The sequence below is a fragment of the Oryctolagus cuniculus genome, chromosome 13 (genome assembly GCF_964237555.1).
Source record: "Oryctolagus cuniculus chromosome 13, mOryCun1.1, whole genome shotgun sequence".
Lineage (NCBI taxonomy): Eukaryota > Metazoa > Chordata > Mammalia > Lagomorpha > Leporidae > Oryctolagus > Oryctolagus cuniculus.
The window spans coordinates 20,758,561-20,780,797 of NC_091444.1; the positions used below are offsets into that span (position 1 = coordinate 20,758,561).

At 51.2% G+C, this 22,237-nt stretch overlaps 1 protein-coding gene across 6 annotated transcripts in view; it reads right to left on the bottom strand.

Moving 5' to 3' along the window:
• Window positions 1-1,656: 1,656 nt before the first annotated feature.
• LEMD1 (LEM domain containing 1) overlaps window positions 1,657-22,237 on the bottom strand; it is a 49,955-nt gene continuing 29,374 nt past the window's right edge. For 3 of the 6 annotated variants that reach the window (XM_070055183.1, XM_051821231.2, XM_008268512.4), the window contains exons 5-7: window positions 19,766-19,837; window positions 4,844-4,920; window positions 1,657-2,287 (exon numbers count right to left, since the gene is read on the bottom strand). In XM_070055183.1, the coding sequence (XP_069911284.1) occupies window positions 2,098-2,287; window positions 4,844-4,920; window positions 19,766-19,837 (339 nt within the window). In that variant the 3' untranslated portion in view covers window positions 1,657-2,097. The remainder of the gene's footprint in view (window positions 2,288-4,843; window positions 4,921-19,765; window positions 19,838-22,237) is intronic. The other 3 variants (XM_008268515.4, XM_008268514.4, XM_051821232.2) reach the window with 3 other exon arrangements.

The window sequence follows — 22,237 nt, forward strand, 5'->3', positions numbered from 1 at the left end:
GAAGCCTGGACTCGGCACAGGTACCCTCTGTGGGTGCCAGGGACCCAGCCCCTGGAGAGCCAACCCCCAGGGTGCACTTTATGAAGAAGCTGAGTCAGGAGCGGAGCCACAACTCAAATCTAGGCACCTGGTGTGGGATGCAGGGATCCCCACTGGCATCTCAGCTGCTAGGCTAAACCCCACGTCCAACGTCAATCATTGCATTATCATCTATTAAGAGACCATGCTTTCATTTATTAAACAATTCCCCTATCGTGGCCTGTTTGAGTAGGTTCTATGTTTTGTGTGCCATAAAAATTGCTACAGTGAATTTCTTGGTGCTCAGGAGTTCTTGAATTTAGAATTAGCTCTTCCCAGAAATAGGTCAGATATAAACCACACCAACATTTCTGGGAATTCCTCCTCCTAGGGGTCTATGCTATGCCTGTCTTCAGAAGCTGAGAACGAAACTCAGAGGACAACGAATTCACCCAAGGTCACCCAAGGTCACTGAGCGGACAGAGAGGAGCCAGGCACCCACGTGGCTCCGCCCAGCCCGTTCAGCCCCCATGGCCACCACGCTCCCTCACCAGGCCTTGCTTTTTATGAATCCTGCTGTGTTTCAAAGACAAAAGTGCTCTCTTACTCTAAACTACGTCCATGACGTTGGATGCATCCTTGTGTTTATAAAACCAAACACATTCCCCTCTTGTTAATTAGCTGTTGCAGCCTTTCAAATAGTTAGCTCTACAATTTGAACAGTGGGCCGGTGCCGCGGCTCACAAGGCTAATCCTCCCTGCGGCGCCGGCACCCCGGGTTCTAGTCCCGGTTGGGGCGCCGGATTCTGTCCCGGTTGCCCCTCTTCCAGGCCAGCTCTCTGCTGTGGCCCGGGAGTGCAGTGGAGGATGGCCCAAGTCCTTGGGCCCTGCACCCGCATGGGAGACCAGGAGAAGCACCTGGCTCCTGCCGTCGGATCAGCGCAGTGCACCAGCTGCAGCAGCCATTGGGGGGTGAACCAACGGCAAAAGGAAGACCTTTCTCTCTATCTCTCTCTCTCACTGTCCACTCTGCCTGTCAAAAAAAAAAAAAAAAAGATTCAAAACACACACACACACGACACACACACATGGGGCCAACACTGTGGCGCGTAGCGGGTAAAGCCACTGCCTGCAGTGCCGGCATCTCATATGGCACTTGTTCGAGTCCTGGCTGCTCCACTTCCAATCCAGCGCCCTGCTAATGTGCCAGGGAAAGCAGCAGAAGACAGCCCAAGGGCTTGGTCCCCTGCACCCATGTGGGAGACCCAGAAGAACTCTGTCTCTCTCTCTCTCTCTCTAACTCTGCCTTTCAAATAAATAAATAAATCTTTAAAACACACGCACGCACATGCACACACGTACACGCACGCACACTCGCCTTTCCCCCGACTCTGTGGTGTGTACACTTGACTACTCCTCTCCTTGTCTTCTCACGAGACTTCCAGGATCCAGCAACTTCCTGGAAAAATAAAAATCGCTCCACGCCCCCACTGAATTTGGATGAGAACTGGTAATAAAATCAGGCGCAGCTGCAGGGGGAGACACTGGAGAAGAACCAGGCTGAGGGTGTCAGGGACGTCACTGAGATGGCATTCACCGCACCGAAGCCACGATCATCCCACCACAGTAAGCCAGAAATGTCACCGCTATGCCGTTGGGCGCGTTTTATTTATTGGGAATACCGGTTCTCTCTCTGTTCTATGCTCCACACTAGTAGGCTGGTTCACTAATAAATATGAAAAACCTGTTGTTTGGGGCAGGTGGGGGGAGAAAAGAAAGAAAAATACCGGGTGGAGTTTCCTTTTAGGAGACTCCTGCTGTAAGGTGGAAACGCTTTTAATGACAGCCTACGTGACGTGGGGGGTTTCCTAACCGCGTGCTCTTAACTCGGGCCTGCTTCTGTGCCCTGCTCGTCCACCTGGCGGAGCCCAGGTGCAGATCTGCGGCTGCAGCGCGGGGCCGGCGAAGGCTCTGGCTCCAGGCAAAGGCCCTCAGCGAGCTCTGGGTCGTCTTTGCTGGGGCAGGAGGGCTCGCTCAGGGTGACGCGTCAGCCGCGTGCATCGTCTGCTTCCAGAGTTCTTAACCGAAGAGCGGCCGCTTCTCCATGGTGATGTAGACGAACACCACGATGATGAAAATGCCGAGCACCGCGAGCTTCAAGCCCGCGGGGAACCCGATCCCCTCGCTCTGGTCTGGGGCGCAGGGCTTTCTGGCGATACCCCCGGCCTTGGGTCTGAGCACTCTGGAGTTGCAGGGTCTCGCAGCACACCTGTGAAAACAGCCGTGGCGCTCAGGATCGCCACAGCTACCACCCGAGCACCCTCGGGAAGCGTCTGCACCTTGGGGCCTCCGGGAGCAACCGCGGTTGGTCCAAGTGAAACCCATGTCGATCCCAACAGGGGTGAGACTTCTCCAGCCCCCGAAGCATCCATTTACTGCTATGCTGGCAGAGCCAGGCTCAGGGAGCTCATGGATCCCCTGGCCCCACACCTCAAGACAGCATGGGGGGCCGGCGCCGTGGCTCACTAGGCTAATCCTCCACCTTGCGGCGCCGGCACACCCGGTTCTAGTCCCAGTCAGGGCGCCGGATTCTGTCCCGGTTGCCCCTCTTCCAGGCCAGCTCTCTGCTGTGGCCCGGGAGTGCAGTAGAGGATGGCCCAGGTGCTTGGGCCCTGCACCCCATGGGAGACCAGGAGAGGCACCTGGCTCCTGGCTTTGGATCAGCGCGGTGCGCTGGCTGCGGCGGCCACTGGAGGGTGAACCAACGGCAAAAGGAAGACCTTTCTCTCTGTCTCTCTCACTGTCCACTCTGCCTGTTAAAAAAAAAAAAAAAAAAAAAAAAGACAGCATGGGGGTGGCTGGGTGCACCCGTGCCCAGGGGCTCCCCTCCCGCAATGCACAGCCAGGGTCCTTCTACAATCTATTGGTTTTTCAGTTCAAAGAGCTCTTGCCTTGCCTTCCACTAGGCTAGTCCCATCAGAGTTTACACAGAAGTTAGGGAGTGTCTCAGAAAGCTTTACCTCTTGGGGCTATAATTTTTTTTTTTTAAACTGGCACACAAAAATGGTCCGGAATCCTGGGCTACAGTGTGATGTGGCAATGCACGGAGACGGTGTGTGAGGAGGAGGTCGGGGCAGCCGCGTCGCCGGCACCCCAGCCCTTCCTCAGCAACCCTTCTCTGCTGACGACAGCGCCCCTGCTGTGCTACCAACACCAGACCCTGAGAAGCTCTTCCTAACCCTCTTGCCCAGCCTCTGGCGACCCCGTTCCACTTTCTACTCCTGTGAGTAGTCCTCCGCCCTGTTTCTGCCCCTGTGTGGTCACCCCACGCGCGGCAGAACTTCACTTGCTGATGAGGGAGGTGCTTGGGCTCACATGTCAACCACCTGCTGTTTGCTTTTTTAAAAAAACATGAAATAAAAACAAAAATTAAAAACTCCTAGGGAGCAGCATTGTGGCACAGTGGGGTTAAGCTATTGCCTGAAATGCCAGCATCCTGTATGAGTGGCTGTTCAAGTCCCGGCTGTTCTACTTATAATCCAGCTCCCTGCTAAGGGCCTGGGAAAGCGGCGGAGGATGGCCCGAGGGCTTGGGCCCCTGCACCCATCTGTGAGACACAGACGGAGCTCCTGGTTCCTGGCTTTGGCCTGGCTAGCTCCAGCTGTTGTGGCCATTTAAGGAGTGAACCAGTAGATGGAAGACCTCTCTTTTTCATCTCTCCCCACTCCCACCCCCAATATGCTTCCTTTCAAGTAAAGAAATAATTCTTAAATTTCAAAAACTCTTGCTCTTCTTCTAAGACCAAAGTAGGACCAAACATTTCCAAACGGCCAGACCTCAGGGAAGCTGGGCTCGGCTCTCAGTTCACGGGACTGGTAGCACCTGCCTCGACCTCCCACACTGTTTCTTTATCTCCAAACATGAGCAACCAGCCAGGGCCCTCACAGGGCCAGTCAGCTTTGACACTGTGTGATATTGGGGCTGGCGCTGTGGCATAGCACGTAAAGCCGCCGCCTTCAGTACCGGCATCCCATATGGGCACTGGTTGGAGACCTGGCTACTCCCCTTCTGATCCAGCTCTCTGCTGTGGCCTGGGAAAGCAGTAAAAGATGGCCCAAGTCCTTGGACCCCTGCACCCATGTCGGAGACCTAGAAGAAGCTCCTGGCTCCTGGCTTTGGATCAGCTCAGCTCTGGCCGTTGCAGCCATTTGGGGAGTCAATCAGCAGATGGAAGACCTTTCTCTCTGTCTCTCCCTCCCTCTGTCTGTAACTCTTTCAAAATAAATAACTAAATGTTAAAAAAAAAAAAAAGAAGAAGAAGAAGAAGGAGGAGGAGGAGGAGGAGGGCCGGCGCAGTGGCGCAGTGGGTTAACGCCCTGGCATCCCATACAGACTTTGGTTCAAGACCTGGCTGCTCCACTTCCAGTCCAGCTCTCTGCTATGGCCAGGGAAAGCAGTAGAGGATGGCCCAGGTCCTTGGGCCCCTGCACCTGCGTGGGAGACCCGGAAGAAGCCCCTGGCTCCTGGCTTCAGATCGGTGCAGCTCCGGCTGTAGCGGCCATCTGGGGGATGAACCAGCGGATGGAAGAGCTACCTCTCTCTCTCTCTGCCTCTCCTTCTCTTTCTGCGTAACTCTGACTTTCAAGTAAAGTAAATAAAATCTTAAAAAAAAAAAAGAAACCGTGTGATATATTGCGAGTCTTTCTCCTTTTTCCACACATTCTTCTCGGGCTCAAACCCATCAGAGAGATGGAATGATTGAACATCTAGGAGTGACAGAGCACAACAATATCGATGTCCTCACGTGCTTAAAGAAAAGCATTACCTGGTCCCTGTGGCCAGCTTACGACCCAGGCAGCGGGCGTCTCGAGATTTGCTTTTGCTTGCAGAAGGCTCAGGTCTCTGGCAAACAGAAAGAAAATGTCCAGAGAAATTTGTTCCCAGCGGCTTACCAAGAACCCTGGTGGCAGTGCTTTTTGTTTTTCTGTTTGATGTTTATTTTTCATCCAGAGACAGACAGAGACAGAGAAAGAGACAGATCTTCCATGAGCTGGTTCACTCTCCTAACACCCACAACAACCAGGGCTGGGCCAGGCACAGAGCCCAGAAATCCGCTCGGGTTTTCCACACGCGTGGGAGGGGCTCAAGCAGGGTGCACTGGGAGGAAGCAGAGGGGCAGAGACCCCCACTCAGGCGCTTTGGCATGGGCTGTGGTGAACCCCCAAAGTGGTGGCTTAACTTGCTACACCTGCCCTGACTTTGGTTTTATTCCACACAGACACACACACAAAAAATCACTTAATCTGAGGATTGGTAAAAGTGTGGGCACAGCAGGTTGAATGACTGAATTGTGCTTCATAGCACAGCGTTCGGGTTTCAAGCCACTGTTTGGGTTTACACATCAGAATGCCTGGGACTGAGCCCTGCCCCTGCATCCCATCCAGCTTCCTGCTAAGGCATCTGGGATGCAGCAGATGATGGCCCAAGCACCTGGGTTCCTGCCATTCACGTGGGAGATCCAGACGGAGCCCCAGGCAACCGGCTCTATGGGCATGTGTGGAGTGAGCCAGTGGATGGAAGATGGCTCTGATCTCTCTCTCTCTTTCTCTCTCTCTCTGCCTTTCAAATAAACAAGTAACTTTTTAAAAACCCTGCCAAATAGTTTAAACAGAAAAGTTCAAGTTCGCCTCTATTCAATAATGAGAAAACATCCAAGTTCCAAAGAGCAGTAAGTTCTGTACTGCGGGGACTCCCACGAGAACGACAGGTGCCGGAGAGCAGGGCCAGGTGCTGAGAGCGGCATTCTGCTTTTCCATAGCAACCCCCTGTTTATTGCACTTGTTTATAGCTTGGAGCTTTTTTATGAGCAGGCATCACTGTTAGACAAGGAATGAAGGCATTTAGAACAACAAGGCGGCTACAAAAAGGACTTGTAAATAATTTAAGAAAATGAAATGTTGCCCTGTGAGAAGAATAGAGACCACAGTGTTTTTCTTTTTCTTTTTTCAAATAATAGTTTTGGGGGACAGCTCTGCGACACAGCAGGTTAGTTAAAATCCCAGCCAGCAGTGCCAGCATCCCATATGGGTGCTGGTTCGAGTCCCCCCTGCTCCATTTCCCATCCAGCTCCTGGCTGATGGCCTGAGAAAGCAGTGGAAGATGGCCTAAGTCCTTGGGCCCCTGCACCCACGTGGGAGACGTGGAAGAAGCTTCTGGCTCCTGGCTTCAGCCCGGTCCAGCCCCAGTCATTGTGGCCGTTTGGGGAGTGAACCAGCAGATGGAAGACTCTCTCTGTATGCCTCTACCTCTCTCTTTCTGTAATTCTGTCGTTCAGGTAAATAAAATAAATCTTTTAAAAAAGTCTTTCAGGTTATTATGTTTCCAGCGAGGTGGAAAGGCTAACACTTCGTTTCCTCCCTGTGAGGTAGAAGAGGCAGTGACTTACACAGCAAGTGATCAGACTGCTGCTGCACACCCCAGCTGACCGGTATCAGCAACAATGGCTGCGATACTGACAATCCCGATTAACTTCATGCTGCGTTCCCCTCCTGTGTCTGGTCTTCCTTAGTTGTTCATATTTAAGAGTCAGGCTTTCCATCTGCAAAAGCCTGCCATGTCCAGGCAACGTGAGGATGGGGTATTTGGCAATGTTGCTAAGCACCTGCTACCTGGAGCCAGGTACTACTCATGTATTAACTCACTCCTGGGCTGCTCCACAATACCTGGGAGGCACCATTGCTGTGCCGTTGAAGAGTCTGAGGCACAGAGAGGTTGAGTAACTTGCCTGGGGTCACACAGTATCATCAATAGAGAGTGATGTTCTTAAACCACTACAGGAAACTCTTCTCTACCCTTCAGTTTCTAAAATTAATTTCCTGGGGCCAGCACTGTGGCGTAGCAGGTAAAGCCGCCATCTACAGTGATGGCGTCCCATATGGGCACTGGTTCAAGACCCGGATGCTCCACTTCCAATCCAGCTCTCTGCTGTGGCCTAGAGATGTAGTGGAAGATGGCTCAAGTCCTTGGGCCCCTGAACCCACATGGGAGACCAGGAGGAAGCTCCCAGCTTCGATTGGTGCAGTTCTAGACATTGCAGCCATTTGGGGAGTGAACCAGTGGATGGAAGACTCTCTCTCTTTCTCTGCCTCTTCCTCTCTGTAACTCTTTCAAGTAAAATAAATAAATCTTTAGGGCCGGCACCGTGGCTCACTTGGTTAATCGTCCACCTGTGGCGCCAGCATTCCATATGGGCACCGGGTTCTAGTCCCGACTACTCCTCTTCCACTCCAGCTCTCTGCTGTGGCCCAGGATGGCAGTGGAGGATGGGCTAAGTGTTTAGGCGCTGCACTCCATGGGAGACCGGGAGGAGGCTTCTAGCTCCTGGCTTCAGATCAGCGCAGTTCCAGCCGTAGCAGCCATTTGGGGGGTGAACCAGTGGAAGACCTTTCTCTCTGTCTCTCTCTCACTGTCTATAACTCTACCTGTCAAATAAAAATAAATAAATAATCTTTTTAAAAATAATAATAAATAAAATTAATTTCCCTCCTGCACATACTTGTTTCTTAAGCATATTATTTATTTATTTGAAAGGCAGAGAGGCAGAGAAGCAGAGACAGACAGACAGATCTCCCATCCACTGGTTCACTCCCCAAATGCCTGAGTTGGGAGTGGGCCAGGCAGAAGCCAGGAACCAGGAACTCCATCCAGAGCTCTCCCACATGGTGGCAGGGACCCAGGTGCTTGGGCCATCACCTGCTGCCTCCCAGGGTGCATCAGCAGGAAGCTGGAGTTGGGAGTGGAGCAGGAGCTCCAACCCAGGCTCTCTGATGTGGGATGCAGGTATCCAAGCAGGGTCTTTGTTTTTTTTTTTTTTTTTTTTTTAAGATGCATTTATTTATTTGAAATGCAGAGTTACAGAGAGAGAGAGAGAGAGAGAGAGAGAGAAATCTTCTATCCGCTGGTTCACTCTTTAAACGGCCAAAATGGCTGGAGCTGGGCCAAACCAAAGCCAGGGGCCTCTTCCAGGTCTCCCATTTGGGTGAAGGGGCCCAAGCACTTGGGCCATCTTCTACTGCTTTCCCAGGCCACAGCAGGGAGCTAGATCAGAAGTGGAACAGCCGGGACTCGAACCAGCGCCCATATGGGATGCCGGCATCACAGGCAAAGGCTTTACCCGCTACACCACAGCACCGGGCCCCCAAGCAGGGTCTGAAATGTAGAGCCAAACACCTGCCCTCTGTGGGAAATCCTTGCTACCCTCATCCACATATATCTCTCCTTTCTCTATATCTCTTCAGCCCTAATGTACACGTTTGTACCGTGCCTGGTAAATGTGAAGTTTTATTCATTCACTCAGCAAACATCTGCTGAGTGCCAGGCCCAAGGCAGCTGTGCAGATTGCAAAGGGGCCCCACAGCCTCCCTCCCCGAACAGCTCGCCGGCAGCCCGGTTATTTACTAAGTGTTTGCACTGGCTTCCTTCTCCCCTCATCAGGCCACCTGCTCACCTGCTGGGTTTCAGGAGCTGTCTTCTACTTTTTTTTTTTTTTTTCAAGATTTATTCATTTGTTTGGAAGGCAGAGGCAGAGAGAGAGAGAGAGAGGTCTTCCATCTGCTGGTTCATTCCCAATAGCTGGAGCTAGGAAGATCCGAAGCCAGGAGCCAGGAGCCTCCTCTGGGTCTCCTATGCGGGTGCAGGGGCCCCAGGACCTGGACCATCTTCTGCGGCTTTCCCAGGTGCCGCTAGCAGGGAGCTGGACTGGAAATGGAGCAGCCAGGACTCGAACCTGCGCCCATATGGGATGCTGGCACTGCAGGTGGTAGCTTTACCTGCTATGCCACAGCACTGGCCCCTGTCTTCTACTTCTCGTAGATCAAGTCCCAGTAGCTCACATTTGGGGCCACTGTTTCAGTGTCCGCCCCCCTCCAGGGACCCCAGGACCCCTGATATGGGAGGAGCCTTTTGCACCTGCGGTGCTGCCAGAGGCTTAAGGACACAGCAGGCAGCACCTGGGGCCGCTTCAGACAGGGAAGGACTGACCGGCACCAGGACACAAAGCCACCAGGACAGTCCAGAGCAGACGTTCCTACAGCGCCGCTGCAGTGGAGACCGGACTGGGTGTGTGGAGGCGGAGGCGGCACCGGCCGGAGTCAGGAGCTTGGTCTCAGCGAGGACGTCGTCAGGACACCCCAGCAGGGCCGCAACCGCGGCTGTAACTAGGTCAGGGCCGGTTGCCAGGTCCCAGGGACCCTGCCCGAGGGGCGTGTGGGAGGGGGAGGGCGTGGCCTGCTGTATAGGGTCGTCTCCAGCTCCCAGTCACTCCCTTCCCTGCACAGGTGATGGGACAGCTGTAGCTCCTCCCCTTCCCGCCAGGCAGGGCCTCTGCCTGTGGTGGGAGGCTGGGACTCCCAGCACCACGGCGGGGGAGACAGCACAGACTTACATGCCAGGACAACAGTTTCCTGGAAGATGGAACTGAAGGCTGTTGAGGGAGAGACACTCAAAACCATTCCCACAGAGGTGCCGCGTGGGCTGCGGGCGGCTTACTCACCCAGAGATATTTCAGGCTGTTTCCAAGGGGGTGGGGAAACTATTGTATACACAAATTCTTATTTATCTTAACCTTTTAGCTTATGGGAAACTTCAAACATATGCAAGAGTAGACAATAGTGTAATGAGCCTCTACACAGCCACGCCATGCAATTTCTCTTTAGTTAATTCTCTAAAATTCAAAAATAGCTATATTAAAATAAAATCTGTGGGGGTAGGGACCAGCACTGTGGTGTAGCGGGTAAAGCTGCTGCCTGCGGTGCCAGCATCCCATATGGGTGCCAGTTCGAGTCCCGGCTGTTCCACTTCCGATCCGGCTCTCTGCTGTGGCCTGGGAAAGCAGTAGAAGATGGCCCAAGTCCTTGGGCCTCTGCACCTGCGTGGGAGACCCAGAAGAAACTCCCAGCTCCTGGCTTCGGATCGGCTCAGCTCTGGCCATTGAGGCCATTAGGAGAGTGAACCAGCAGATGGAAGACTTCTCTCTCTCTCTCTCTCTCTCTCTCCCTCTCTCCCTCTCTCCCTCTCTCCCTCTCTCCCTCTCTGTGTGACTTTGTCTTTGGTAGAAGTCTGTTGCAGAATAAACGATTTCACGGCTCTTGGACAACTCCCGCTTCCTCCTGATCCTTCTCTCTTGCCACCAGAAGTTGGGGTCTTTTATTTCCTTTTCTTTTTAAATTTCATTTCCTTGCAGTCATTTATATAGAGAGTTCTCCCACAATATGGAAACGGCAGACATTTTGATTTCCATAAATGGAGCAATTGTGATCCCTCCATGGGACAGGACTGTGTGACGGGGATGTCGTTGTGGCACAGCGGGGTCAGCTGCCACTTGTGATGCCAGTGTCCCACGTTGGAGTGCTTGGGATCGAGTTCTGCCTCTGCTTCCAACGCAGCTCCTTGCTAATGTGCCTGGAAAGCAGCAGATGATGGCTCAAGTGCTTGAGTTCCTGCCACCCACATGGGAGACCAGCTGGAGCTCCTGGCCCCTGACTTCAGCCTGGCCCAGCCCTGGCTGTTTCGAGCATTTGCAAAATGAATCAGACATGAAAGTCGCTCTCTCTCTCAGCTGGCACTGTGGCCTACTGGATAAAGCTACTGCCTGTGAAGCCAGAATCCCATAAGGGCGCTGGTTGGAGTCCTGGCTGCTTCACTTCTGATCCAGCTCCCTGCTAATGACTTGGGAAAAGAAATGGATGTGGGAGACCCAGAAGAAGCTCTGGATTCCTGGCTTTGGCTTAGCCCAGCCCTGGCCATTGTGGCTACTTGGTGAGTGAACCAGCAGATGGAAGACCTCCTCCCCGCTCCCCCATAACTCTGCCTTTCAAATAAGTAAAATAAATCTTTTTTTAAAAAAAAAAAGCTCTCTCTGTCTCTTTAAAAAACATAAACACGCCTATGTGATGAGAAAGGGGCCGTTGATGACACAGGTTATAAAACTATGGATGGCTTAAAGCTCCGCTGGAGAAACAAACACTGGAGAGAAATAGCAACAATGAAACCGATTTTTGCATCAAGTGGTGCATTTGTAGCTGATTTATAGCCCATCGTTAAAAACCTTCCTTTAATGCGGCAGTAATATGATTCTCACTGCAAACAACACCGACAAAGGAATGAAAAAATATCGGTGTTCATTAGAGCAGCGACTCAGGGAGGGTACACAGCCCCCAGGGGAGGTGCAATGACTTTGCTTGGCTGTCCCCGCGTCCAGAGCCAGGAGCTGCAGAGACCACTACCTCGGCCAAGCTGCAGAGCCCGGAGCCAGGGGACTCGAGACTTCGACCCTCGGCGGAGCATCCCACCAGCCCGGGGCTGCCCTCGGCTGTCATGCCATACAGTAAGCGCCACAACACCAGCTGACCCCTACGTGGCATTCCCCTTTGAAGCTCTTTGCATCCTCAAAGCTGCCCTATGAGGAAGGCGCTGTTTGTGTGCCTGCTTTACAGAGAGGAACTGAGGCTTGAAGGGCCCGACGGGGAGGGCAGGGTGGCGAGGAAAATGCCCTGGACTTTGCTCCCAGAACCCCTGATCTGCCAGCAACCAGGCGGCGGCACCTCAGCCAGCACTGGGGGCCTGGACAGTGGGACAGGGGGACAGTGTGACAGTGTGAGAGTGGCAGTGACAGCGAGTGTGACAGTGAGACAGTGTGACAGAGTGAGAGAGTGACATTCCTAGCTATTGCACACATTTGACAAATGAACAGAAATTCCCTCTCTGTCTCCCTCTGCCCATCAAATACATAAAAACTGGGGGGAGCACCACCTGCGCCAGCCTCGTATCTTGCGCACTCACTGACTCCCTGACAATGCTAGGAGGCCACTGTCAGGGCCACGGCTTGCGGATGAGGAAATAAAGCTCATGGGGCTGACTGTGTGCCCCAGGCCGCACAGTGGACAGCGCAGCCACACCGACGAGGCCCCGGCGCTCTGGGCTGCAAGTGTCACAGCATATTCTGAAAACGGCTTCCTCCACGCAACAAATTGCCAAGTCCCGGCTTTCCTGGGGAAGCAACCTCGGTATCCATTCGTGCTATTCTTAAACGTTCCGGGTGAGGTGGTCTTTCAATGGTGGACAACTTTGGGCGAATTCTGGCCTATTTGTGTTTCCCATATTGAATCCGCCAGTGGGTCGTGTGGGGGTATTATGTCACACTGTGCCATTTTATAGTTAACTATGGAACACTGGACCAGTACCCACAGCCAGAAGGAGCCAACGTCATTTTGTATTCTCATTAAATCATTACGCATCAAAAATTGCACTTGGTTTTTGAAAAATGATCTACCTTGTCTGAAGCCATTACTAACTGTCCCTAGAGAAGTGCAGTTTGTTTGTGTGTCTTCAGGAAATACACGGAGATACTTCAATAAGTACGTGGAAAATGGGGCAGGCACTGGGGCAGCAGTTAGGATGCCGCCTGCGTCCCACAGCAGAGTCTGGGGTTCAAGTCCCCACTCCGCTTCCGACCCAGCTTCTTGCTAATGCACACCCTGGAAGGCAGCAGTGTAGGCTCACGGACGTAGGTCCCTGCCACCCGGGTAGGAGACCCAGAAGAACTTCTGGGCTCCTGGCTTTGGCCTGGCCCAGCCCTGGTTGTGGCAGGCATTTGGGGAGTGAACCAAGGGATGAAAGATCCTATCTCTCTCTCCCTCTCTGTCTCTCTCTGCCTTTGAAGTAAAAATAACGAAATAAACTTAAATATATGTATAAATTCATCTTGGTGCAGAAAACTTTGAACTCCACACATTCCCGTGAACTTCTGGAAGCCGCCTCGTCACACGGGTTTCACACGTGTTTGGCACCGAAATGAACTTATGTTTTCAGTCCACTTCTCCTGAACTTTTGGAAGAATGCTGGTGTTTTTTGGAGCTGGCCGACGTTCTGTGAGTGACTCCCACGGGGGTGGGGGTCTAGGGAGCCCCCACGCGACCTCCTCTCAGTCTTGCGTGACTTCCAGTTACTGCACACAGGGAGTCGGAAGGCAGAGACCCCCCAGGGCCTGAGACATTTTCCAATCACTCTAATTCATTAACGCAAGGTTTTTTGAAAACCTTGTAAAATCCGAGATCTTTGCAGACAACACACTGAGCTGTCTATAGGCAGGAAAAGCACTTTTTACTTGGAGCTCACTAAAATGGAGTCAGCCCCAAATCCCCTTTTTGACTGAAAACAAGGACATTCATGAAAGATCTTACAATAAGACTGGACTCTTATTTCACTGTTGGTATGAAGCTTCATCTTAAATACTGTGTTTTCTTAAGCTAAGTAATGCTTTGGAATTAATTGAACAACCTCATCACACTAATAAAAGGAAGATTAAAATAGGATAGGAACCTCCTCCACTTGAGAAAAGGCGGCTTTCAAAACCCACACCAAAAGTCCCACTCAAAGGTAAAACCTTAAAATACTCCCTTTAAAATCAGGATGTCGGAAAAAACACCCACAATTATCACTTGTGCCCAATCTGGCTGTAAAGAGGTCTTAGCCAGCACAGCAAAACAAAAAGCAACAAAAGGCATAAAAACCGGGCTACAGAGGGATCTGGAGAAAAATTATTATAATTGCCAAGAGTTCATTGTTATCATATCAATACACAAAAGCCAACCTCATTTTTATAAATCAGCACAACCCATTTAAAATATAAATTTAAAAGACATTACTTCCATTAGCAACCGAAATTAACAGCCTACCCAGTGATAAAGCTGACAGAAGATAAGCATGGCCTTTATTGAGAAAATGATAAGCCTCATTAAAGGACACTAAGGAAAACTTCCACGACCTTAAAGAAGTTAAAATACCCATTTAAATATGCCCAAGGGTGCGGGGTTCTCAAAAATGCCTGGAAAATGCCTATTATGTGAAAACGATGCACAGAGTTCAAAAATTTGTGCGCTAAAATAAACCGCTTAATTCCATCTTTCTGCGAACTCCTTGAAGCACGGTAAATGTGGGACTTGACATACGACAACCAGATTGGAAGAGACAGGGTCACTGCTCAAACGGAGCTGGGACTACTCGGGGCACACGCACTTCTCCCGGCACCCCAAACCCCACACAGCATACTTAAGTATTTCCATTTGAGAGGCGGGTGTGGGGCAGGGAGAGAGAGGATACTCCCTTCCCCTGGTTCTCTCCCCAGACGTCTGCTGCTGGGGTGGGAGTCGTGCCGTGGGTAGGGTAAGGGGCAGGAACACTGGAGCCCACACTGCTGCCTCCCAGGCTCAGCAGGAGCAGGAAGCCAGGGTCAAGGGCAGCAGCCAGGACTTGAAACCAGGTCCTCCAATATGGTGTGTGGTTGTCCTAATTGGTGGACTGAATGCCTGCCTCTGGGTGTTGTAATACACTCAACAGCAATAAGAAGGCTCTGAACAGGGGCAAGAGGGGCCGGGGACCTCGGGACCCGAGGCACAAGAAGATGGGAAGCTTCCTGGATGTCCTCTTTCCTTAACTTATCCCAGCCTAGTGCTGGAGGAGCTGACAACCTGGGAACTCCAACGGATGCAACCCCTAACGCCCACCCTGGGAAACAGGGGACAAGGAGAGGGGCAGCCTAGTAAGATGGAAGTCTCTGGACACCAACAGCTCTACTCCAGCCAGCAGCTCACCTCCCCCCCAGCCAGCCCGGAACCTGCACTCCCATTCCCAGGTATGGGGCCCTCCTGTCCCCGGAGGCCGCCGGGGAGCCCCTTCTAGCAGCTCACACATACACCTGGCGTTCCCACTGGGGAACTTGGGCTTCTACCCAGCTGACTACAAAGCGCCACTGCTCCCCCCAACCTCTGTCTCCCAGCAAGGCATAGCAGCAGGGGTGCTGAGATGGAGGGTTTACCAGCATTCAGGGGCCACTGCTGTGGCATAGGGGTTAAGTTGCCGCTGAGGACGCCGGCATCCCATGTGGACACGGGTTCTACTCCTGGCTGCTCCACTTCCTGTCCAGCTCCCTGCTAATGCACTTGGGAAAGCCGCAGAAGATGGCCCAGGTGCTTGGGCCCCTGCACCTACGTGGGGGACCCCAATGGAATTCCTGGCTTCTGGCTTTGGCCTGGTCCAGCCCCGGTCATTGCAGCCACTTGGGGAATGAACCAGCAGATGGAAGGAAGGTCTATCTCTTTGTAACTCTGCATTTTGTATAAATAAAATAAATCTTTAAAAATGCATTTTAAAAAACAACATTTAGGGTTTATAACTTGAGCGAGGAAAGACGGATAAGAGACACCAACACCATGGCACGAATGTTGGATTATCTCACAGGAGTTTAAAGCACTCATCATCAAATGCCTCGATGAGCAATATGGACATGTTTGAAACAAATGGAAAATAGGAACTCTCTGCAGAGAAGCAGAAGCTATAAAGTTGAACCTGTATAAATGTTAGCACAAAACAACCACAACCAAGGGCTTGCAAACAAGCTCTCCAGCAGGGCTCAGAGCAGGGCAGAGCACACAGAGGAAAGCAATCATGAATGTGAAGATACAGCGACGTCGGTCACCCGGGCTGACCACAGACGGGACACAGACAGCAACACGGAATGAGCAGTCGCAGGAGTCATGAGACTGCAGTGAAAGACCTGGCGTCCAAGGTAGAGAAGAATGGGATGGGGCTGAAAAGTGGATCTGAGGGGCCAGCGCTGTGCTGTGGAAGGCTAAGCCTCCACCTGCAGTGCCGGCATCCCATATGGGTGCCAGAATGAGTCCTGGCTGCTCCACTTCAGATCCAGCTCTCTGCTGTGGCCTGGGAAGGCAGCGGAGGGTGGCCCAAGTGCTTGGGCCCCTGTACCAGCTTGGGAGGCTGGAAGAGGCTCCTGGCTCTTGGCTTCGGATTGGCTCAGCTCTGGCTGTTGCGGCCACTTAGGGAGTGAACCAGCGGATGGAAGATTCTCTCTCTCTCTCTCTCTCTCTCTCTCTCTTTCTCTCTCTCTCTCTCTCTGTCTCTACCTCTCTCTGTAACTCTCTTTCAAATAAATAAAATAAACCTTTAAAAAAAAGGAAAAGAAAGTAAAAAGACAGTGTGCAGAATGGGGGAAAGCTGGCAGACCACATATCATACCAGGATCTGTAACCCAGAACAAATGAAGCACTCTACAACTCAGCAGAAAAGACAAACAATGCAGCCCCAAAACGGGCAAAGAATGTGCAGGTGCACAGACAGCCAGGAGACCGTGCACAGGATCGTCAGTCACGGGGGAAACAGGTACAAAGCCACAGGGAGCCACTGCTTCACACCAGGGGGTGGCCACTAGGAAAAGAGCCGGTGGGGGATCTGGAGTGCCTGGGTTTGAGTCCTGGTGGCTTAGTCCTTTCTACCCAGGTGGGACGCTTACACTGAATTCCTGGCCTGGCCCTGAAGGTTATGGGCAAGGAGGTGGAGAAGGCGGACCCTCAGGCCCTGCTAGCAGGAGTGCTAAATGGTGCAGCTGCTGTGGAAACCCATTTGGCGGCTCCTCAAGAAGTGAACCATAGAATTGCCGTGTGACCAACAATCCCTCTCGAAGCTGTGTGTCCGGAAGACTTGAGGTCAGGGACTCAACAGCTGAATACGAGTGCTCATAGTAACACTACTCTCATGCCAAAAGGCGGAAGCAACCTAGAGTTCATCAGCGGACGGATGAATAAACAAATGGTGGTTTATATGTACAATGGGGTCTCATTCGGCCATAAAAAGGAACAAAATACTGAAATACTGTCACAAATACATGTGACAGCGTGGAGGGACCTCAATCACTTTGTGCTAAAGTAAAAGAAACCAGATGAAAAATGTTACCTGTTGTATGATTCTTTTTATATGAAATTTCCAGAAGGTGAAGCCAGTGGATCAAGAGGTAGATCGGCAGTTGTGGTGGGGGCAGGGCGGAGGGGAGTCCGAGGGAGACACCTTCGGCATGGGTGCTGGGTTTCATTGTGAGGTGATTGGACGTTTTGGAACTAAGATAGAAATGGTCTTATCACAGCATTTTGAAAAGTTCCTTTTACATGATGTGAATTTCATTCAGTTTTTAATATTCCCGGTTCTTACTATTGTATTGGGATTATGTAAGTGAGCTTATTTTTTTTAAAGGTTTATTTATTTATTTGAAAGGCAAAGTTACAAAGAAAGGGAAGGGGATGGAGATGGAGAGAAAGAGAGAGAGAGAGCGAGCATCCATTGGTTCACTTTCCAAATGGCCGCAATGGCCAGGCCAAAACCAGGAGCCTGGAACTCCACCATATCTCCCACGTGGGTGCAGGGGCCCAAGTATTCAGGCCACCTTGTACTGCTTTCCCAGGTGCATTAGCAGGGAGCCAGACTGGGAGTAAAGTAGCCAGGACTTGAACTGATTCTCATATGGGATGCCAGCATCACAGGCAATGGCTTGGCCTGCTACCCTACAGTGCTGGGCCTGGTAAGTGAATTTCTTTATGTCTTTATTCTAAGGAAACACACACTGAAATTTTTGAGAGAAGGTAAAGGATCATGATGTCTGAAATTTAATCTTAAATAGTTCAGGAAGGCCGGCGCCGTGGCTTACTAGGCTAATCCTCCGCCTAGCGGCGCCGGCACACCGGGTTCTAGTCCTGGTCGGGGCACCGGATTCTGTCCCGGTTGCCCCTCTTCCAGGCCAGCCCTCTGCTGTGGCCCGGGAGTGCAGTGGAGGATGGCCCAGGTGCTTGGGCCCTGCACCCCATGGGAGACCAGGAAAAGCACCTGGCTCCTGGCTCCTGCCATCGGATCAGCGCGGTGCGCCGGCCGCATCACGCTGGCCGCGGCGGCCATTGGAGGGTGAACCAACGGCAAAGGAAGACCTTTCTCTCTGTCTCTCTCTCTCTCACTGTCCACTCTGCCTGTCAAAAAATAAAAAATAAAAATAAATAAATAAATAAATAGTTCAGGAAAAGAGATAGATAAAATTATAAAACAAATGTGGGAAAATGTCAACACCTAGTGAATCTAAAGTTCATGCATAAAAGCGTATTTGTTGGAAAGCTTCTGGAAGTTTGAAATGATTTCAAAATAAAAACTACAGGAAATAAGCACATTTAAAAGAGGCCCAAGAAGAGAGTGAAAAGATAAGCCCAAACTACTAGAAGACATATACTACAAAGGATTGGTATACACAATATATAAAGAATGCCTATACATTAATGAGAGGAAGGTAATCTAATAAAAATGGGCAAAAGGCACGAACAGGCATTTCACAGAGGAAAAACACAATAGGCCAATAAATTGAGAAGAGATGCTCAGTCTTATTAATAATAAGAGAAATAGAAATTATGGTCATAAATGCCATCTTATATCTGCCATGTTGATAGAAAGATACATCTGGCAATCCTAAATCGGGAAGAGGGCTTAGAACAATGGAGCTCCAGATATATTCACGATAGAATTGAAAATGGCGCAGCTGGTTTGTGGCGGGCGTGAGGGGTGTGCAGCCTCCAATTCCTCAGTGCCCTCCATGCACATTCATACAGTGAGGAAAACAGTTGCTCCTGGACACTCTGGATCAAGCACCACAAAGTTCCTAACAGCACGATTTATGCCAGGAAAACTTGGAAACCATGCAAACGCTCAAGAAGTAGATAATGAAGAAACACATTTCTGCACTAACTCTGTATACAAGTGATGAGGAGTGGCGCAGAGCCACAGTATTGGATGACGCCCACCACATAGGGCTGAACAAGAAAGGGAAGCTGAGAAGGAAGCTTACACTACGATGCCATTTAAACAAAATCCAATCATGAAGTCTAGAATCTGCAGATACCGTAAAGAAAAGAGAACCAGCGAAAAGAGAAAATTCAGGGGAGTGGTCACCCTGGGGAAAAGAAAGAGGAAGGGGACATATGATCCTAGAGGGATATTTTGGGGTCTTCAACCAATTTGGCAATGATTCTTTTATGATTCACTTTTTAATCTCTCAGGTGGGACTCCAACTACTCTCTGTAATTCTTTATCCCTTTTCAGATGCATGAGTTATAACAAACTGGCGAAGAGGTTATCAGATTCAAATTTGTTTCTCTCTCCACTTGGACAAATTCCAGCTACCCGGCTTCATATATATCAGTCCCCTTCCAACTCTGCTTACTTCTGAATTGTGGCTTTTGTGAGTCTTACATACAGTCATCATAAAGCTATCATCACAAAGTCCTCCCATCGCTCTGTTGGCTCTTTCTGCAATACCAAGGAGGAACACTGGGGGGTGCTATTTCACCACCTAGGTGCCCCGTTCCGGGCCCCCTCTTGGTCACTTGATGTATGGGAAAGGGCAACAAAGTGGAAATTAAGGGCCTGAAACTCTATTTCCAGCTTTTGTTCTAACACTCTATGTGGTCCCAGGCCAGTCCTCCGTCCTGCCTGTTTCCTGGTCTGTCAGGTGAACTATGGCACCTTCTCCAAGAAGCCCTTCAGACAGGAATGTGCATGAAGAATAATTACCCACAGTAAGCCACGCCTGGGTGTGAACACTGCGTGGTGCCCACGGAATCTTGATGAGTACAGAGGGATTGAAATAAGCTCACCGGTGCCCATGCGGGAGGTGCAGCAGGGCCCTGCTCCCTGGAATGGAGACAAACATCTCTGTCCATAAAGCAAACAGCTTAGCTCAAGGCAGATGGCTACAGTTTCGATGAAAAAGAAAGGAAAACTGAGCGTTTTTTAAACAAATTCATATTTTTCTTGCAAAAGGAGACCACCCCTGCTCATAATTCAGTTACAGGAAAATAAGTAAGCTTACCTTGACTGTCACCTTGAAATTATTACAATCACAATTGTCCTCTTGCTCCTCTGGTCTTTCAAAACCTGGGTTCTATGGCACAGAGAAATCAACGTGTAATCAGCAAGACGAGACACATTGCTCATTAAGCACCCCCAGAGCATGTCTGCTGGGCGGTCAGTGTTTTCACAGGAAGCCTGTGGAATGACATTCCTTGTAAAGATGGCATTTAGCTCCCATTAGCGTGTGTCAAAGGTAAGAATAAAGGGCTTATTAAGCAGTTACTGAGTATGCAATTTGCTCTTCACTTTGCCCCAACCAGAGGTTCAACTCCTACAGGGAAGAAGGGTGTTTTCCACGAGAAGAAACTGTTGCAGAGCTGTTCGTATCAGCTCTGCTAAGGCCTTCGTGTGCAGGGCAGGGCCTACCACACACGGAGCTGGAGTCCTGCAAGGTGGAAGGCTGTGAAACTAGCAGGTGCCTGGTGGCTGAAGGCCTGGAGCGGTCAGCGTGGGAGCAGCATGCGGCTGTCATGTGCCCTGTGGCCAAGGAAGAGGACAGGAGGGGGGGGGCCACAGGGAGTCCTGGCAGTCGGTCCGTGGTCAAGGAAGCAGTGACAGTGGCTATGCAAAGAAGGAGGTGGCTACTGTGACCACGACACTGGCTACACGAGAAAACTCGCCAATGAAGCACAAAGTAAATACATCGAGGACAAAGGACTCACTGTCCGAGAACCGATTCATGAGGGGAGTATTGGATTCTAATTTAGAGCGGTGTGAACTCATGAGTTCTCATTACCTAGGCAGCCGTGTGTATATTGTAAGAAATGCGCCGTTGGGTGATTTTGTTGTGTAGACGTCACAGAGTGCACCTACACAAACTGAGACATCGCCTGGCGATGCTATCTTGTGGGGCCGCCAGCACCTATGCCATCCACGGTCAAAAGCACTACGCGGTGCACGACTCCCTAATCTACACAAATGCAGTGCGCACCAGGACGCAGAGACATCCAGCCCTGTCCACAGCAAGGCCTGGACGTACTGACGCCAACAGGAATGCGTTCGCTGAGGGCCTGGATGCTGGCTTCTCGATACCTCCTGAAGTGGGAGCTGTTCTGGTAAATTCTCAGACCCAGAGAGGGGGTCGTGGGAACCCTGATTTATAGCTGTTCGAACAGAAGCATGGGAGACCCCGAACGTGAGCCTCTTCGATGGCGGGAGGCAGTCTTGTGGGACTGAGCCTCTCAACCCGCGGCACCTGACGCTAACTCGGGCCGACAGCGGCGGCCCAGGAGGGAGCTGCTGGACACACAGCTGGTGTCTGCGGAGTTGAAGCCTTGGTTAATGTGAGGAACAGCCTGTGGGCAGAGACAGATCATAATCAGCCTGCACTCGCTAACTGTCAAGGGCGAGGAGGACGGGGAATATCCACATACTGGCTTGTATAAATATGTCTGCAGGAGTCTGACGCGTCCCATGCTACAGCACTAAGGCATTCAGTCGCAAGGATTCCACTCCCGTGTTATTTTTCATGTTGCTTTGTATTACGGATGATTAAACATCACACTTTTTAAAAAAATATTTATTTATTTGAAAGGCATAGTTACAGAGAGAGAGAGAAATATCTTCCATCTGCTGGTTCACTCCCCAAATGGCTGCAATGGCCAGGGCTGGGCCAGGCCAAAGCTAAGAGCCGGGAGCTTCTTCCAGGTCTCCCCTGTGGGTGCAGGGGCCCAGGTGCCATCCCAGGGGCATTAGCAGGGAGCTGGACTAGAAATGGAGCAGCCGGGACTGGAGCCAGCTCCCATATGGGATTCCGGCATTGCAGGCGGTGACTTAACCTGCTATGCCACAACGCAGGCCCAAGTGTCACGCTTTTTATATAGAAAGTGTGTTAATGATAGTAACAGTTCTTAACTGTGCACAAACAGCACCAATGTGCCATCCCCATTGCTATTCTGCATTGTGTGGTTGAACTCGATCTTTGCATCGTCCTGTGAGGTGTGGCCATTGTCACCCTCGGTTAGGGATGGGTGGACGAAGACAGAGGGAGGTGGGGTCTGTGTTAGCAGAGCTAAGACTGCAGCCCAGGTGGGCAGGCTCTGGGGCCCGTGTTTGGTACCTGTACTCCTTGCTTCCAGATGGAAGTGATGCCTCCTTCTGCACTGATTATCTTCCTACATCCTACATTTAATAAAAAGTTGTTGACTCCTGGGGTGGACGCTTGTGTCACAGCCCTTCTCTCGATGGGCGTCAGTTCACGATGACCTAAGCGCTGTCTGTCAAGGCGTGTCTAAGAGACACAGGGCATGGTGCAGGGACAGAGACCATCAACCTCAGTGGAGGAGAAGGCTCCTCGGTGTGGCTGCGGGGAGCTGAGGAGCTGCCTCCTCCCCAGATGCCGGGCACTGAGTTAAACACAGAGCAGTCGAAGCCACGGGTCTTCACCACCGACATCTTACAACCCAGAGTAAAAGCTCCTCGGCAGGATGCG